At 39.0% G+C, this 14677-nt stretch overlaps 1 protein-coding gene across 11 annotated transcripts in view; it reads left to right on the top strand.

The window, feature by feature from the left end:
- LOC131548640 (cAMP-specific 3',5'-cyclic phosphodiesterase 4D-like) overlaps positions 1 to 14677 on the top strand; it is a 221678-nt gene that overhangs the window by 182404 nt on the left and 24597 nt on the right. For 6 of the 11 annotated variants that reach the window (XM_058790109.1, XM_058790111.1, XM_058790112.1 and 3 more), the window contains 2 exons: positions 6994 to 7185; positions 8882 to 8944. In XM_058790109.1, coding sequence (XP_058646092.1) covers positions 6994 to 7185; positions 8882 to 8944 — 255 coding nt within the window. Of the gene's footprint in view, positions 1 to 745; positions 1040 to 1163; positions 2877 to 6993; positions 7186 to 8881; positions 8945 to 14677 lie in introns of those variants that run through there. The other 5 variants (XM_058790113.1, XM_058790118.1, XM_058790117.1 and 2 more) reach the window with 4 other exon arrangements.

Raw genomic sequence — 14677 nt, 5'->3', positions numbered from 1 at the left:
ATGATTCCCAATGCACACAAACTTTAGTTATTTGGGAAAAATACTTTGTTATAAGTATGTTTAATTTACAGATTTATTTTTTAATCCATTTTCAAATGATTTCAAATTTCTTAAATATTAATTAAAATAAATAAAATTATATCGGCTAATTGGCCACCCTTCTTTCCAAGATATCGGCATCGGCTGTCAAAAAAACAATATCGGTCGACCACTTGTATTTATTAATATTTTGAATTTTATTTTTGTGTTTTATTTAATTTAATAAATTTTAGTCACAACATTTCTGAGTTTCACCTATTTTTTCATCTAATATTTATATTTTATTTTATTTCTGATTCATTTCAATTACCGAAAAAAGTATTTTTAAAAGTTTTAGTAAACAATAACAGCACTGTTTTTTATATTTTGGTAAATTTGAGCCTAATTTGAAACATCTGAGAAGCAGGAGGCTTAATTAAAAGTCTCAGTTTACTCCCTATACGTCTTGGAGAATAAAATGAGATGCTAAAGAGATCTCGTTGGTGGTTTTTCTTTCCCGTGGGTCATGTTGTTCTTGTCTTGTCATGGTTAGTGTGTGTGTCCTGAAGTGGGCTCTGACGCTGTCACCAGCTGCATTTCCACCCCCTCCACTCCCTAAAGCCGTCCGCTCTGGTTCCCTCGCTGAGATACGGCACAAACACACGCAGGACCCTGAGGGTTTATCCCCCAACACACACACACATAAACACACACACTCCCACTGCTAGGCCACTGCAACCCAGGGAAAAGAAAGTAGAGGAGGAGAGCAGGACTAGAAACGTGATACTGACTCCGGCTTACTTACCCTGCAGACACAGAGAGACACAGAGACTCTCACTGCAGCCGCATAGTTTGAGCACAGAGCTGGATTATCTCAGAGAGCATGTCCATCACGGAGCAGGACGGACTCTGACGAGGTCTAGAGAAAACCCAGGGACGACAGCACACGTTTGGCCATGAGTATCGTTATGAAACCGCGCTCACGTTCCACCAGCTCTCTCAGGAACACGGAGGGAATCTGGTAAAGTTTTACTCATTCTCGCTTTCAGGCATGGCATGCGTCATACGTTCAAAACCTGCTTACAGTGTAATGTGAAAAGTATAATCTCATAGTTTGATATCTGCCTCAGATTTTCTTAGTTCTTAAGATTTAATATTTACTGTATATATAATTATATTTTGGTATGCATATGGATATTGAAAGCTGATTTGATATTTTTCAATTTTATATTTTTGGCTGATTTTAAAGCTGTATTAGCTCTAGCCTAGAATTTTTCGTGCAGGTTTGCAAGTTAAATCAAACAATAACATGTTTTGTGCATCATATGACAGAAAAGAAAAAAATTGTGCGCTATATAATAATAATATATATATATTTTTTTTTCGTGTTTTATTTAATTTAAATAATATATATATATAATTGACTTTTTAAAAACATATCTATCTATCTATCAGTATTTCTATATGTATATGTATCTCTCTCTCACTCTATATATATACACACCGCTACATCACTGCTATGTTTCTGTAAAATAGTTAAATATTTAGTCAACCTGAAACCATTCTGAGTAAAACAGGATATTTCGCAAGAAATAACGTAGAGCGGGACGCATTTCATCTAACCAGAATTGACTGGATTGTAAAAAGTGGGCGTCACATACCAGAATAGAGTCTATAGGTGGTTGAAGTTGATGTTGAAAAACAAAGGTTTGGTGACGTCAGACTAAAAGGAAAGTTGTTTAGCCGGAGCAAGTCAAAGGTTTAGTTTTTATATGAAATAACTTGCACTAATGACTCGTAATGACACAATAATACCAGGAACAAGAAAGTAAATCGAGTCAATTTGGCTGAGTACAGAAATGAGTTTCTGTAATTCTAGATGACCACTGCTAGTTCTTGTGTATGTGAGCGAGTCTAGTGTGTTTGTTGTTGGCTGACATAACTGTGGCATTAGTGCGGTGTAAAAATATCCTTGCCCATAGAAAGACGTGGCTCTTTTCTCAGGGCTGGCCACTGGTCCTTCGCCCTTTCATAATCCCGTCAGTCGAGAGCTTGAGTCAAATTTCAAATGTGCCATTAGAGACCGTTCACAACAATAGCTCACGCATTCCACCGCCAAAATAAACATCTCAACAGTTATTATCCCGCATTAATGATGCATACTTCCAGCTGCTCTATAAAAAGCACAATGTTTCACGTTGTGTTTGGTGACTTCTCTACTATGAGCCGTGTTGTTGCAGGACCATATTAAAGAACAGATGCCCCAGCATGCTCCAGTGCATGTCTCTTTCTCCTCTCGGCTCACACCATCAGCCTGCTCTGACCTGGAAACGTGCAGCGGGCCGCATTGCACACAGTCACAAAGACACAAGTGCATCCTGTCGCCTCATGGCACGTCACCAAAACGACTTCTGTCCCCCTTGTGCGCCTGCGTTTGTCTCTCTGGACCCGTCTCCTGCCTGCGATCTATCCGGGGACGACCTCTGCCAAAATAGGCCAAGGGCATCTCTCTTTCTCTCTTGCCGTGCGTCTTCGGCACCTTTTATAAATAAACTCATTGTCGTCTACGTGCCTGCAGTTGACGGTCAGGCCAATTAGAGAGGGCCCTCTAGGAACCCCGGGCCCCTGTCGTGCGTCAGCCTCTCAGAGACGGGGCCCCGGTGGACAGATACCTGCCAGCGCACCCCAAACTTAGCCGACCCGCCGTGCCTTAAAAGGAAAGAGGTGCAGCTGCTCTGTGACGCTGCGCAGGCTTTGATGTGGGCCGCGTGTGACGTTAAGCCTTCGGCATGACGTCTAGTGAAGCAGATCGGATGTGTCAGGTCGGCCTGCTGGATGAAGGAGCTGCTGCTGCTGCTGTATGTGTGAGACGCGTCTTGAAGGGTTATTCTTTCTTTATTGTGTTTAAAGGGATAGTTCAGCGTAAATTGAAAATTGTCATAATTTTTACAGCATTTTCCAGAAAATAAGCACCTGACTATAAGATACACTGTATTGTTGAGAAAGAGAGGAATAAAATTGCATTTAGAATTATTTTATTGCTAATATAATATTATAGATTTATTAACATCATTCATTTCGTCATTTATATTTAACTTTATTTTTACTTCAGTTTTAGTTTTAGTAGTTTCAGTTTAGTATCTAAATTTAAGTTGCCAAAGCAACGTCTCTAATTTTCATTTATTATCTTTTCATCTAATTTCAATTACTGAACACTATTTTGAAAATTTCATTTTGTTATGTTCTTTTTATTCATTTCAATTACTGAACACTATTTTGAAAATTTCATTTTGTTATGTTCTTTTTATTCATTTTGTTTTAATATTATTATCAATTTATTTTTATTTCTGTTTTAGTTTTCATTTTTATTTATTTCCGGTAATTTTAGTGCTTCAACTTGGCCAGGCAACATTTCCAATTTTCCTTTAGTTCTCATTTAGTATCTCATGTTTATTTTATTTTATTTCAGCTTTATTTATTAACAAAAATATTTTTTAATAGCTTTAGTTTTGGTTAACCCTGGTTGTAAATTTTATTACATTCAGAAATAATGTAAAATACCGGTAAATAAAATGAAACATTTAAAAATTACATCCTTTAATTTGAATGGTATTCAGAATAGGAATGAAAAATATATGTATAAAAAATACCTAAATGAAAGTGGCATTCATTATAAACACAGCAAACCTAAACCAGTTTATTTAATGGGAATATGGTAAATATTGTATTCGCTTCTCTTTTTTTTTTTTTCAATGAAAGTCAGTATTTTACAAAATATCTTCTTTTGTGTTCCACAAAAAAATTTAAATGTCATGCATACTTGCTTTTACATGCCTTTGCAATTTAAAGATGACGTGAAATCAAAATTCACTCGGTTTACTTAAAAAAAAAAGTTTCTGGAATCTTTCATTAAAATATAACAACTTTTCCACTGATGTATCCAAGTGCATGAGGTTGGGAAAAATAACATTAGCCAATAATATCACAGCTGACGTGTTTTACTTTTTACATTCTAATCTAGGAAAAACATCAAATTACTGAAATTAAATGTGCTGAGAATGACGCTTCAAGTAAATGCAGCAGTCCATGCATGTTTGTGGTTAATGTGCCTAAGCAAATGTTCATTTAATATCCTTTCCCAATCCACACAATATTTTGACATCACAGTGAGCCTTGATGTTTAGTGCACATTCCCATGGTGACCATCCAAGTTAAATAGCCTTCAGACTGGTTTGGTTGTATTCTCTCAGCGTTGCGGGCTGGTTATTAGAGTAGGCAGCGAAGTAATACGGTATATCCGTTCTGTCCCTCCAGCTCTCCTCTGGAGGACGTATCACAATACACTACTCCGACAGTATCGGCTAAGGCTCAGGTATCTTTACGCACCCGTGGGGTCTCGCACTTATGCAGAAGTGCATTAGGATGATAGTGTGCTAATGGAACTGATGTAATACTGTGGCTTTCGTCATGAATCTGAGGTCAAAACAGACCAAATCCCACAAAAGGACAGGACACATCCCGCTGCGGGAGAAACGTCCCATGGAGAACCTAAAAGCGAGCGGTTTTCCAGTCTCCCCAATGTCTCATTTGCTGTGCATCACGAGACATCAAGGGGTTTGCTTAGTGATGTTCACCATGCTGGTGCATTTGAGAGTCCCTGACCTCTTATTTTTGTCTTATTAAATGAGCAAATGTTTGGTATTTGCAGCGCAGCAAAGAGAAGGTCAGCCGACAGAAGTCACGCATATGAAAATGACAAAGGTTAGGGTCTTTCCATACTGTAGCGTGACGTGAGGGGAAAGGTGTAATTTTATAGCAAAGACTTTCAAGACTTCACACTGAAGCATCTGGCTGCAGAACAAGAGGTCATTGATTTCTGCATCACCAGCTCTTCAAGGTCAGCCAGTCCGAGCGTTTACTCTCGTGACCTCACTGAGTTATGCCTCTCGAGTCAGGCTTGTGCAACATCCAGAACTGAATGGAGAATGCCTTTTAATCACAATTTAATTCCTGAATTTGAATCAAATTTCAATCAGGGTTCAGGATTGCAACTTTAATTCCAGAAAGCAGGATTAAACATAATTCATACAAATTTTCAACAAGAAAACATGAGTTTGTTTTTGAAGAAAGTTTGGATGGATGGATATGATGCTGTAGATAGATGGATGAATTAATGGATGGATACAATGCAATGGATGAATATGATGTGATAGATAGATAGATAGATAGATAGATAGATAGATAGATAGATAGATAGATAGATAGATAGATGCTTTAAATGCTATAGAAATTGGTTAATTATTATATTGTATTTAGTAATTGGGTTGATTTTTGCACAACCTCTTAAGTCTTGAGAACAGCGATGCAAAAGTGGCCAAAGTGTAAAACAGGAAGGAAAAGAAGTTTCTTGCTCACAGACCTCAAAGCAAGTCATGCCACACTGAGCTGAGATCAAGTAACTCGCTCTTTAATGAGGACAACTCTCGCTGTATATCACAGCATACAAATGTGCTTCAGTAAACCTGTTAACGGAGCTGGAGCTGTCATTGCTTCTCAGACAAGATGACGTGACAGTCTGCAGTTGTGTGCGGTCTGGATTGTGTTAGCGAGCAAAACTGGAGGTGCGTTTAGATCTTCACTGAGCTGACGGCTCTCATCCTTTTTAGGAGAGGAATTTAAGCTTGTTCCCCATGATTACAGATAGTCATTTATCACTGTATCTCTTCCTCTGCTCGTCATTTCCGCTGGAAAGGCCTCACGCTTCTTGGGATTTGAAATTGGTGGTGGATGTGCACGAATACACGTCTCTCTCTGTGATACAAACAGGCCTGCTCTTTTGTTGGACTTCCTGTAATTCGAGAGCGCCTCATCCTCACGCAGTGTTCCAGATCCACGTGTTGTTGCTGCTTCACCTATTCAGGCTTTCTAGGAAACTGCTGCTTATCTTTAAAATGGTCAGAGAGACATGTGGAGTGAGTCACTGGGGATTTGTTGTGGTTTCAAATGGGGACGCTCGCGGGGAAACTCGGTCACCTGATCAATCACCGGCAGTGACGTGGCGAGTACCTCACCGCGGCGATTAGCTGACGAATAGCCTCTTAACACAATGGACGGGATTACGGCAACTAAAGCCAGTGACAGTGTCCACCTGTGCTCTAGACGTCACTGGGAGGGAAACCCCTGCGTCATTATGATAAGCAGCTTTAGTTAAGGCTGTCCCCATGTGTTCACCAACATGCTCTCTCTGGTCCACCTTCATTTCTGCTCAGGGCTGTAAGGTGATGAGTGGCGCCTCCTGCAGGCCGTTTACAGGGTTTCGCGATGTGTGCTAACTGGAAAACGTATTTAGGAGCATATGCGCGAATAAAAAGTCTTAAAAATGCAGTTTTATGGAATTTAAATGGTATAAAAAACCATCTTAAGGATCATTTTAAGAAATCTTACATTTGGGGATGGAAAAAGCAGAATTCACTCTACAGCCTAATGTGAATATTAAAGGTCAAATCGCTATGATTTCATGAAATAAATATGAGCGCAGCATGTTTCAAAGTAGAAATGCGCTGCTGTTGCGCATTCTCCAGACTAATGGTTTCAGAACAGTTCTCAATCAGTAAATATTGCGCATTTATGGCAAGCGATTGCTTCTGATTTACTGTTGATAAATTATGACTTGTGTTTACTTTATGGTGTTTTTATTGTAATATGTTGTAGATGGTTGTAAGAGTGCATCTTTTGTCTCCCTTCATCTTTGTCAATGTTAGACGGTTATAGTAAAGCATATACATTTCAAAATAAGAGTTTTTTGGGCTTGTTTGTAATTAAAAGTCCCTCATACTGTATTATATTTTTATTTTTTTGGTGGTTATTTTTTTAAAACCCTGATTTTGGGAAAGAGCACTGTATTTTTTGACTAATCTTACTGTGTTAAGAGCTCGTTATTTGTTTCATAACACCAGTATCTCTCTTTCTCTGTAGCTTTGACGTGGACAATGGCACGTCGTCAGGACGGAGTCCCCTGGATCCCATGACGAGTCCGGGTTCGGGCCTGATCCTTCAGGCCAACTTTGTGCACAGCCAGCGGAGGGAATCCTTCCTCTACCGCTCCGACAGCGACTATGATCTGTCGCCGAAGTCGATGTCCCGAAACTCCTCCATAGCCAGTGACATGTGAGTACTAGAATCGTTTAAAGCCATGTGCCATTCTCCCATAACCCTTTACTTTATTTTGGGCCAGTCAAGTTTTATTTTGATTTTGTTTTGGACTTTTGTTTCACTGAGCAAAAGCACACTAAAAATGAGACGTCGTCCTTGTATTGTGATTCAGCCTAATTTCATTTGTCCATGCAGAAATAGATACAAAAAAAATCTTAGTCTTCTTTTCGAGTAACCGAAAAGAGTTCAATAGTTTGTGTGATCTCATTTGATATAATTTCTTAAAACAGACAGAACTACAGGTCTAAAAGGACCAGTTAGCCCACATAGATGTTCAGCTGTCTCATCCATCGATGACTTTGATGGTTCTCTGTTGTTTGAGAATGTGTGTGTGTGTATTTGTGTCTTTATATGTAGTACATGTACATGTGTGTGGTCATCGGTGGTATGTCGTTTGCCCCCAGGTCACATGACTCTAACGTCAGTCTCTCTCTCTCTGTCTACATCATTTCTCTTTCTCACAAAGAGTCTTTACATACCTTTAATCACATAGGTAAATTTTTTTAAGAAATGAATACTTTTATTCACTAATGATGACTTATATTGATCAAAAGTGACAGTAAAGACATTTATAATGTTACAAAAATTCCGATACATTTCAAATAAATGCTGTCCTTTTGAACTTTCATGAACTTTCATTAAAATAATCATAAATAAAGTATCATGGTTTCCACAAAAATGTTAGGTATTAACTGTTTTCAACATTGATAATAATACAGAATGTTTTTTAATTAACAAATCAGCATATTAGAATGATTTCTGAAGGATCATGTGACACTGCTGAAAATTCAGGTTTACATCACAGGAATAAATTACATTTTGAAATGTATTCATATAGAAAACTGTTATTTTCAATCATAAAAATATTTCAAAATATTACTGCTTTTGCTGTATTTTTGATCAAGTATTTGCAGCTTTGGTGAGCATAAAAGTCTTCTTTAAAAATATTAGAAATCTTACTGACCACAAACTATTGAATGATAGTGTAAATATGGCATTAAAAGAGTAGTTTAGGTGAAAACTCACCCTCATATCATTCCAAATGCGCGACTTTCTTTTTTTCTTTCTTTCTTTCTTCTTAGTAAAAGCATATAATTTCTGTCAAGCTACAACAAACAAACAAACAAAAAAAGACAAAACACACCATAAAAGCACCATAAATATGGTCAATACAACTAAAGTCATATGATAGCTGTGTGTGAGGAACAGACTGGGATTTAAGTTGCTGGAAATTAGACGTGCACATGATTTGGGAGCTACGGTAAACAAATGCTGACTAAGATTCGCGTCTAAGCTTATGTATATGGCTTCAGAAGACGTATATAGCCACAGTTTTACAGTATTTTTCTTCTTTGGAGAGCTTGATAGCCACAGTACACATTAATAAACAAGTTTGGATTGACATGAAGGTGAGTAGATGATCTTTGAGTGAACTATTCCTTTAATACGACATGAAAAAAAGCAGAAGTAAGTCACTGAAGAACCTGAGAGAGACTCAAATGACTCTTTAGCGGTTCGCTGACCCCTTTAGAGACACGGTCGTTCATAACAGCCACTTCCCAAACCACACAGGCAGAGGGACCAACGTGTGTGATGCGCTCTGTGTGTGTGTGTGTGTGTTTGTCTGACAAACCTGTGTCCTTATCGATAGGAATAACCACCTGCCGAGGCCGGGCCTGGTCTCTCGGAGATCTGAGCCGGTTATTAGTGGAAAGTAAGTTCTGGTTCTGGCTCGCCTGTCCTAGCGGCAGCTCCTGGCCTTGCTCTTCCTCAAGGAATGCTCTTGCTTGTCTAATCTGCATCACCTTGCTTCACCTGTAGACGCGAGCATCACGGTCTCACATGCATTGAGAACCCTCACCTTACACCCTCACCATTTAATGCGCAGAATGACGACCAAATCAACCTCTGATGGGGCAACAAAAACATAATTTTCAGGTTGATTTGATTGGGTGACGATTCTGGGCATTAAAACCTCTGTGTGTCGTAAGATCGTAGGGGAACGCCATGAGAGAAATCGCATGGAGAAGACAGAGTTTGGATGACATGCCGCTTGTGGCTTGGACGTGTGTGTGAGTGCGTGTTTGTCAATCTCCATCTTTGCCATGATCCTGCATTGCATGTGACACTGATAATGGTCGTTCAGAGGTGCACATGTGACTATTATTTCCTCCAGTCACCGTGAATGCATTCGCTTTATTGTGTCGCATAATTTAATGTTCTCAGCGGATTGATCTAATAAGCAATAAAATGCTTGTAATTTAAGAGAGATGGGTGCTTTGTTAACTCTTACGTCAAATGTTGAAATCGATGAATTAAATTTCGGGCTGCATTCGTCATATTCAAACAATAGGGGGAGCCGACAGTACTCCAAAATGATCAGCTTTTGGGAAATACGGCACAGGTCTTTAGTTGCACTGAGGCTCTGTTCCAAAACCTAGTGAGCTTCCTACTGCCTACAGCTTCCTTCTAAGACAGCTTAGACTAACTAAAAATTGACACTCATAAGGGATTGATTTTGAGCGCTTTACATTGGTTCACATTTGACTTCACAATTGATTTCAGTAGCATTTTGTTAAGCTAGCAATTCTACGCTCTAATAAGCAAAATGGTTTACAATGTTTGTTTGTTTTTTTAATTGGAAAAATTATTAAATACATGCTATAAATACTTTTTATTCATACTTTTAGTTATTCAACAGAATATAATTATAATAAAAATTTCTCTCACTTTTTATATAATATAGAAAATGTGTAAACTATAACATTTATATCTTTATTTTATAATAATAATTATCAATTATAAACATTTCTATTAATATTTTTCAGTACTCAACAGAATGTATTTGCAATCAGCTAAACCTGTATTAAGGACTGTAAAGAGACGGACTAATGAAACAGAGCGAGTTTTACAAGCCTGTTTCGACTGCACTGATTGGAGTGTGTTTGAAGCTGCTGCAAACGATCTGGACGAGCTCACAGAGACTGTAACATCTTATATCAGTTTCTGTGAAGATATGTGCATTCCTACCAGTACTCATTTAACTTACTCCGTCAGGCCAAAGAAGATGCTTACAGCAAGTGGAACAGAGTCTTGTATAAACAGGCCAAATACACACTGGAAAGAAACGTCCCAAAGAAACCCAAGATAACAGGACTTAATGACTACAGACCTGTGGCTCTAACATCTGTGGTCATGAAGTCATTCGAAAAACTGGTTTTGGCTTATCTGAAGGACATCACTGGACCCTTACTGGACCCCCTGCAGTTTGCCTACAGAGCAAATAGGTCTGTGGATGATGCAGTCAACATGGGACTGCACTTCATCCTGCAGCATCTGGACAGACCAGGGACTTGCGTAAGGATCCTGTTTGTGGACTTCAGCTCTGCTTTTAACACTATCATCCCAAACCTCCTCCTGCCCAAACTAACTCAGCTCTCCGTGCCCACCTCTGTCTGTCAGTGGATCACCAGCTTCCTGACAGACAGGCAGCAGCTAATAAGGCTGAGAAAATTCTCATCCAGCACCCGCAGCATCAGCACTGGTGCCCCTCAGGGCTGTGTTCTCTCACCACTGCTCTTCTCCCTGTACACCAACGACTGCACATCTAAAGACCCCTCTGTCAAGCTCCTGAAGTTTGCAGACGACACCACACTGATCGGCCTCATCCAGGATGGTGACAGACAGGAGGTTAAAGAGCTGGCTGTCTGGTGCAGTCTTAACAACCAGTGGTTTCTGGGCACCACCATCTCCCAGGACCTGAAGTGGGACATTCACATAGACTATTGTCAAAAAGGCCCAGCAGAGGTTGTACTTCCTTCGCCAGCTGACGAAGTTCAACCGGCCACAGGAGCTGCTGAAACAGTTCTACTCCACCATCACTGAATCCGTCCTCTGCACTTCAATAACTGTCTGGTTCAGCTCAGCTACCAAATCAAACCTCAGAAGACTACGGAGGGTAGTCCGGACTGCTGAGCGAATCATTGGTACAACCCTCCCCGCTCTCCAAGAACTGTACTTATCCAGAGTGAGCAAAAGGGCTGGCAAAATCACTCTGGACCCCTCACATCCAGCACACTCCCTCTTTGAACTGCTGCCGCCTGGTCAACGCTACAGAGCTCTGAGCACCAGAACGACCAGCACAGGAACAGTTTCTTCCCTCAGGCAATCCTTCTCATGAACACTTGAATACTTAACAATAAACATGAAACACACAATACTATCATACATTTATTTATTTAACACACATACTTATTACATTTCAAATTTGCATCTAACGTACCTGTACATACGAAATTGTCTATTTTGTATATTGTGTTTGTGCTATTTTTGCACATTGTCTATTTTGTATATTTGTATATTATTATTTTTATTATCTGTGTCTTGTCTTGTCTTGTCGCTGTCATTCTGTCGCACTTTGTAGCTCCTGTCACCAAAACAAATTCCTCGTATGTGCAAACATACCTGGCAATAAAGCTAATTCTGATTCTGAATTTCTTTTGCTTCTTTTTTTTTATATAATAACATTTGTAAAAAATAAAATGTATTGTTTATATTTTTTAATTATTAATTGTTCTAACATTAACACTTTTCAGTACAGAAAAATTTATAATTAGCATTCATCTTGCTTCTTTTTTGGAATATATCAAATGTATATAATATAAATTTATTATTATAAACATTTTCAATAATACTTTTTTATTTGTCCAAAACAAAATACCTTACAAGTTTTTGCATGCTACTTATCTTTTGGGATAGATAACCTTTGCATTTGAAGCACACTTGACACCTTAAATTGCTCCCTCAACTAGGTTTTGGAACAGAACGTGAGAATACAACAGAATAGAGGTGTAATTATTGAATTATATCACTTCAGTTGCATGATAAAACAAGCACACGAACAGCAGAACGATCAGAGAGCCCAGATCGCATAGCTAAAGCAAATGGAACAGTGATGGATGATATCACAGGAAATTGTCAGATCAGTGCACTTCCTCTCTTTGCAAGCTCAGAGCGTTTCTCTATGTAACCCTGCACCGGCTCATGCATTATGTAGAGTCCCGAGGGATGGCGGGCATGCATTTTCGTTTCATTTCGCCTGAGAATCCATTCTCAACCCCTGAATGGCAGGAAATATCATAACCTCTACCGTCACAACTGCTCTTGGAGTTTTAGTAGTACATTGGCCGTCTTGCACGTAATGTACTCTACCGATTACTGCTAGAAAGTCCGATTCATTTTTTGCCAATCACTTTGTTCAGATTTCAATGAACAGGTTCCAAGACACCACACAAATCTCACTTTTCACATTTGGGTTTTTTCAAAAGAGTAATGAAACCTGAAACATACTCGTCTACATGTTTTCTAGGTATGCAAGCTTGATTTCACGTGTTATTTCTTTCCAAAATGTCAGGAAAAAACTCATAACGCAACTCAAATCATGAACTATCTGTGGTCAGTTATCTCTTTTAGCTCAACTATGATGGAGCAACTGTTTGCAATTGTTCTTACTAAGCAAACTGGTAAAGCTGTTTTTAGCAGTAGCCTGAATAATAACATATCTGATTTAGTGGCACATTTCAAGAAAACTTGAATTTTTTTTTTTAAATGATTGCCCCCTTGAGTCACATTCACAGTCAACTCTAAAGAGTATGTTAGTATACTATGTCACCTAAAAACATATATGTATTTTTAAAGGTTTTATCTTTCTTTGTCATTTATTTATGGTGTATTTATTTAGTTTATGGTTCCTATGGTCATGAAACGTTGTAATTATATAGGAATCAGGCCTGGAAAGTCATGGAAAGTAATAAAATCGTATAAAATCATGGCCCTTTCTTTAGTCACTAAAATCTTTGTAGTTGTGCTCAGCATTTAAAAAATGCTGTGTCTTAAAAGTGCAATTATTATAAAATGTTTTTAATTGAATTTATTTTCCTTTTCGTATCTTATTTTAGTACCATTAAAATACTATTACTAATTATAATTATACAATAATTATATTAGTTTTTATTAATGTTAGAATTAACATGTTGAATTAGTTTTTGTTTTTAAATTTTGTGTTTTTATTTTAATTTTAGTACAATTTTTCATAATTTCGTCAATTTGTATGCACGTTATTTATTCTAACAATTAAGTATTTTATTACTTAATTTATTTAACTTATTCAAATTCATTTACTTAATTTTCCTTTTTTTTTAACTGATTTTACTATGTTCTTGCCATGAAGATAGTCTTAGATGCTGACTTGACAGAAAACAAACAAATGAAGTATTGTGCAATGCACTGGCCAAACATTAGAGCGTTTTCAGCCTAATATTGCTGTGTGTCTTCTCCTGATATTTTCAAAGAGCTCACTTTAAGACGAGCCGGTGCTGTCTGTGTTTTCTGCTGAACTTACGGCTTTGATAAGCTGCCGCTGCCGCTGCTTCTCCATTTAGCTCTTCTGAAAGGCCTGGCAGTCTCAGCATACTGAGTAGTGCGCTGATAAACCATACTTAGTTCTCCTCTCCCTGCAACGCTGTCAGCATCAGAAACACACACAGATGTGGGGTTCATCTGGAGTTCACACGCATGATCTGGACACGCTCATCTTCAGAGTAGCGTGCAGGATAGCGTTCACATTCCCACTCCTGTTAAAGCTGCACTGAAAAGTCTTTAAATGAGCAGGTTGTCGGTTGTGAAATGGCAGCAGGTTGATGCACTTGTCGAAGCCGTGGCCTTGTGCTATGTTTAGCGCACATGCATACTGCAGCAGTTGGACGGGAGCGCGTGATACGTTACACATGCCTGCCGGTGACCTTTTCCTTCCGGACAACGTGTGGACATGTAGCGCTGAGGGAAGCCGTCATGCATACATGCACACACATGGACGTACAGACACGCGGCATCATGCTAAACCGCAGGAGCGTCAGCGACACCCACGTGCTGAAACAGACTCGGGCCACGCGTGAAATCGGACGCTTCTTCAGCCAGCCAGATGACAAGTGGAGAGGGTACGTGGTGTTTAGGGCTGTTCTGGAGGTCTCGTTCTTTGCTCAGAAATCCAGACGTGACCTTGAACTCCTCCCAACATACTGTCATACTGCTCACTCGACCGCATACTTACTGCCTCCTCGCCGCAGCGACTAACTGCACTCACATGCGCTGCTGTCCTGCTGTCGCTCTCGCTCTCGCCACTGGCCGCTCACTAACTGCATTTCCACGTGCAAATGAGCCTGAGTGATGTGAAGGCAGAACGGTGACAGGTCAGGTTATCCCGTTAAAGGGGCATTCACACTGACACAGATTTACTACTCAAGTTTCTGTGCCTACGGTCAATTATCGGGGAATTAGAAAGTCATGGAAATTAATCAGATCACTCCAGTTTTTGTAGTTATACTCAACATTAAAAAGTTTATTGCGGTTAGAAATTGTGCTTTGTTTTAAAAGTGTAGATGCTATAAAA

This window comes from Onychostoma macrolepis, chromosome 10 (genome assembly GCF_012432095.1).
Source record: "Onychostoma macrolepis isolate SWU-2019 chromosome 10, ASM1243209v1, whole genome shotgun sequence".
Lineage (NCBI taxonomy): Eukaryota > Metazoa > Chordata > Actinopteri > Cypriniformes > Cyprinidae > Onychostoma > Onychostoma macrolepis.
Note: the sequence above shows the minus strand (reverse complement) of the source record. Positions and strands in the feature narration are given on the sequence as shown.